The 4,809-nt window shown below is 35.0% G+C and overlaps 1 protein-coding gene across 4 annotated transcripts; it reads left to right on the top strand.

Moving 5' to 3' along the window:
• The first annotated feature begins 1,403 nt into the window (after positions 1-1,403).
• LOC113330857 lies at positions 1,404-3,813 on the top strand. Of its 4 annotated transcripts, none has more exons than XM_026577672.1 (7): positions 1,404-1,580; positions 2,243-2,400; positions 2,494-2,583; positions 2,674-2,853; positions 2,945-3,062; positions 3,145-3,267; positions 3,377-3,813. In XM_026577672.1, the coding sequence occupies exons 2-7, from the start codon at positions 2,291-2,293 to the stop codon at positions 3,497-3,499; spliced, it is 744 nt and encodes a 247-aa protein (XP_026433457.1). In that variant the 5' UTR covers positions 1,404-1,580; positions 2,243-2,290; the 3' UTR covers positions 3,500-3,813. The 4 variants fall into 4 exon arrangements, with proteins under 4 accessions (XP_026433457.1, XP_026433451.1, XP_026433448.1 ...); XM_026577666.1 differs by having other exon boundaries at positions 2,209-2,400; XM_026577663.1 differs by having other exon boundaries at positions 1,404-1,585; positions 2,209-2,400.
• Positions 3,814-4,809: the final 996 nt, after the last annotated feature.

Below are 4,809 nucleotides of genomic sequence, written 5' to 3'. Positions count from 1 at the left end.
CTGCGAAGTGGATGCCTTCGGATTTTACGAGTACGCTAGGTATATGGATGTGTAGTTAATAGTTACACATGTCAATTAGGTGTGTAATTGCTACTTACACATGCAAATTGAATGTGTAACTTCTAGTTACACATGCCAATTGGATGTGTGATAGTTAAGTGAAGCAGTTTTTAGTGTTAGAAATCTTTGAAATGATTCTCATTCAGATTATTTGTATGTTTAATTCAATATTGGTGTTGCTTAAACTAGAACTTTATACTGTGTTATCATGTTTATCAGCTAAGAATCTGATAGATTTTGTGGTGTGTGTGTGTGTGTGCCTGTCGTTTGATATAGATTATTAAGCATTTATATCTGTGAACAATATATTGAATGCTTACAGGGATTTGAACTGGGGTTGCATTTATATCTGTGAAAAATTCACATTTGATACATGTGTAGTTGTTTAGTACATAGCCCATATGCTAAATATATGTGTAACTAGAAGTTACGCATGGTAATTAGATGTGTAACTTCTAGTTACACATGCTGATTGTATGTGTAACTTCTGGTTACATAGATTTTACCTGTTTACGAACTTTTGCCTCCTTTTGTGTGGTATTTGACTATATTTTTTTTCCTGGAATATGCAGATTTGCTTGTTGTTATATTTCAGGTTTCATATAACTTCATAAAAGCTAATTGCTTAAATGTGGTAATGGTCTCGTTGGAATTGGAGTTGACGTTGAATACACAAATCAGATGCATGTGTAACTCTCAATTACACTGGATAAATACATATGTAACTCTCAATTACACTAGACTAAAGCGTGTGTAACTTCTAGTTACACATGCTAAGAAATTATTATAAATGAATATTAAAATAATACATGTATTTTTTGTATGCGTTCTTTTTGATGTGTAACTTTGCATTACACATGTCATAAGGATGTGTAACTTCTGGATACACATGTCATATGCATGTGTAACTTCTTTTTACATATTGACACTATACTTTAATAATTTTGGGTCTAGATTTAATAATTTTGGACTTAAATTTAAATTTTATTTAATTTGGGGCTTGACAATATATAAAAGAGCACGGATGTCTTTTAATAACTCGGGCCTAGATTCAAACTTCTTTTAATTAAGGGCCTCATATTATGAATTACCCATGGGTCGGATCTTACCCTAATTTTCCCGATTCTTATGAAGAAGATAACTGATTTTTCTATATGGACCATGAGTCCGTGACCTATAAACGAGACAACCCGGCTTCCATAGATATGCCTCGTATCATGCCCATAGACCCATGCGTCTGAGCAACCAGTTGAGCCGTTGAGGTAACAGGGGCCAGGGGTTGCATACATCAATTTGGAACAATATTCTTGCTGGTCTCTCAACGTATTTATAACGTAATTTTTATCAACTCCGCCAAAACCCTCACCCTTAATCTCTTCACTCCAAGAGTTTCTGTTCTTTGTTTCTCAGAATTCTCCCCTTCCCCAACACACTTAACCTCCGATTTTCATCAAATCCCCACCATCTTTACAGTGACTGTGTAAAATTAGGGTTCAAGAAAGGTTCTTATTGTAACCAGTGTAAGGTTCGTGCTTCTCTCTCGTTAAATTTCTTTGATTAATTGCAAGAAATGGATTCATGTTTCAATATTTTTCTAGGGTTTCTTCCTAATTGTGTAGCGGCGTGTTTTGTTTTTGTATGCGAATTGAGGTTTTTTATGCAAACAAGGTTTGCTTTGAGGTTCTGCGCACATTTTCTTCAAGAAAGACGTCTCCTTCTTCTCTTGTTTTTTACCTAATTTGTGAAAGTAAGATTCTTCTGTGTCTATTGTATTCTCTGGTTCGTTTATTGTGCTATGCTAGAATTGTAATGTTTTCCTACACTTTCTAGAATAATTGGTAAATGTTTGTGTTATACTATGATATGACTACTTGTTTCTTCCTAGTTTATGATGTTATATTCCATCAATTGCTAATTTCAAATAGGAATTGATGATGAAGAAAAACAAAACATTCATCAAATTTCTATTTTGGTTGTATATATGGCTAGACTAAAAAGTGCAACTACATGTCAGTAGCTGTACAAGAAACCTGCTGGAGCATTTACCAATGCGAATTGTAGTGCTCTGTGTTGTCAGAATGGGTTTTCTCCTTAGATATACACTAGATGAGTGGTAGGATAATAACTTCTGATTTGCTTTTCTATCAGCTATATAAAAATATGGAGACTTGGACAATTTTAGTGATGGGTGACAAACGAACTGGGAAGAGTACTATGCTCGAAGCCTTAAATGGTCAACTGGATGCTAATAATTCCGTGCACTATCGATTCCACAACCAGTGAAAATCGAAATCTTAGATTCACATGCTACGAAACAGACAACAATGTTAAAGACACTTGGTGAGTATCTTCGGTAGATTCCTTTTAGTAAAATGACGATGTTTTCTTCTTTATGACATCAATGTATTCATATCTTAGTACTTTATTGAACAGTGAATATGATGGGTTTATTGTTGTTTTCGATCGAACTAAACTGTCATCCTACAAGTATGCCAAAAATATTTGCCACCAGCTTGCAGCTAGGTAATACTTGCTCACTTTGATTCTATATTTGATTTTCTACGTTGGATATATATAATATATTTAAATGTTATTATTCTATTACAAATCCAGGCTGGTAGGATATAAACCAGTTGTTTTGGTGGCCAATAAAATCAATCGCTTTCAAGAGAGCAGGAAGGCATATGAAATCGCTGCTGATCAAGAATTCGGCCACCCATCGTGTTTTATATCAGCAATGAATAATACTAATGTTGAGAAGCCGTTTCTTTCTCTTGCAAGATTGCTAACTAAGTAAGCCTTTATTTAATCGTTAAATCAGTATGTAACCTTATGATCCTATGATTTCAGTAACGTTATTTGCTTATCTTTCGTCTCTACTTAGTGTACCTAGGTTAATTTTTCTACATGACATGCCCATTGCTGGTAAGGTTCCTGGTGGAAACATTGAAGACCCACCCATTCCTGTTGATATTCCTATCGCCCCATCATTGTCGACTGTGGTAAGCTATACAAAAGTGCTAACTGTATTTACTACTATCATCTGAATTCTAATTTTTTGACTTTTTTATTTAAAACTAACAGCTCATGTTAGGTTCATCTGCATATGATCAAGTCCCTGCACAACCATCTCAACAGATTCAGACCACCTTGAAAGTTCTTGGTGATACTCCTGATGCCCCATTACCATCGACTGTCCGGCACTTGGTAAGCTATATAAAAGCTCTAACTGGTTTTTACTAGTACTATTTGGTTCCATTCGTTTGACCTTTTGTTTAAAATTAATCACTCTTTTTTTTTTGTTTCACCTGCATAGGATCGAACCCCTGAAGTATCATCCCGACAGTCTCGAAAAAGCACCTTGAGGATCAATGGCGTAGATTGTGCATCTGTATCAGAAATTTTAGAAGATCAGCGCTCAAAGTGCTGTTACTGTTAGGAGATTTTACTTTACTGTGCAGGAGTATGATGATAGCTGTAGGGAAAAATGAATGTTAGGATGGTATTCTAACTTTTGGGACCTCTTGAACTTTTGAATTTTCAGAAAATGTGTTGAATGTTTCTCATCCTGAAATCAAATTCACGAGGGAGAAATTAATGTTCCTCACCAGGGTTTTTGTAAAAATACTTTTGAATGTAAATGTGTTCTGGCATGCCTTTCTAAGTTTTTTTTTTTTTTGGTATGCATGTATAAATGTGAGTTGGGATTTTTAAGCTCACAAAATTTTGTAACGGAAAACTACTTGGTTTGTCTTCAAATACTTTACTTTTCCATCTCCACTGAAGAGCACTGTACCGAGACTGTTACAAGTTGTGCCTAGTCTACTTCGAGTAGAATCTGTGGACACTTGCATTTCATATATACCCTTCAGAAGTGGAGTGGTACATGAATCTGATGAAGATACGGTAAAACTCTCTTTAAGACTTGGGAGTTGAGAAAGTCGAACTAACAGTGAAATGATAGTTGGCTGTTAGAGTTTGTCATGGGGAGGCACAGAGTAAAGAGATTTTTCCTTTACATTTTTTCCTCCAAATATTCCTGTAAGAAAGGCTCAGCAGCTAGGCTGCTTGCTAGTGACACTCCAACAATACCTCATTTTCATGTCGAAATGTGCAGGTAAAAGTGAACATAGAGATTTAACAAGAGCTAGTGCTAAGTTTGGTTAAATTCACTGAATACGAATCCAACAACAAACTTATGAAATAAAATATTATTTGCAAATGAGATCATAAACATATTGCAAGAGAAATAACCTAGGAGACTAGAACTAAAGGTAATAAAATTGGGGTTGAAATGGGTAAGGTGATAAGCTTGATGTATCCGCTGTCCTAGGGTATCGAGGGTTCATAGATCAAACAGAAATAAAATCATGACAAAGAGATTTTAACGTGGTTCAGCTCTAATGGCCTACATCCATACAAACCTCGTAGGGTGAAACCATTATTGATCATCAGTAGAAACTGACATAAGATTACACTTACATTGGAAGTCTTATTTATAGACTTAATAACTAAACCTAGGAGATAACAGAATATCTCATTTGACTAGGTAGTACATATCCTAGAAAACTAATACCGTATTTATCTAGGTTTTCCTTGACTTGGTATTTGCTTCACGCACGGTCACTTGATCTTCTCTGCCACACAGTAAAATACTACAATACCATTACTTAAGGATAATCATAGAATTTACTTAATGAACAACAACGAAAAAAGTATCAACTTACTAGCATCACCAATTTGAAGAAA

The sequence above is a fragment of the Papaver somniferum genome, chromosome 1 (genome assembly GCF_003573695.1).
Source record: "Papaver somniferum cultivar HN1 chromosome 1, ASM357369v1, whole genome shotgun sequence".
Lineage (NCBI taxonomy): Eukaryota > Viridiplantae > Streptophyta > Magnoliopsida > Ranunculales > Papaveraceae > Papaver > Papaver somniferum.
Note: the sequence above shows the minus strand (reverse complement) of the source record. Positions and strands in the feature narration are given on the sequence as shown.

Coding starts and splice junctions, on each gene's coding strand:
- LOC113330857 (XM_026577672.1), top strand. CDS start 2,291: ATGGTCAACTGGATGCTAATAATTCCGTGCACTATCGATTCCACAACC. Junction 2,584..2,673: donor TGCCACCAGCTTGCAGCTAG/GTAATACTTGCT, acceptor TTACAAATCCAG/GCTGGTAGGATATAAACCAG. Junction 3,063..3,144: donor CCCCATCATTGTCGACTGTG/GTAAGCTATACA, acceptor TAAAACTAACAG/CTCATGTTAGGTTCATCTGC.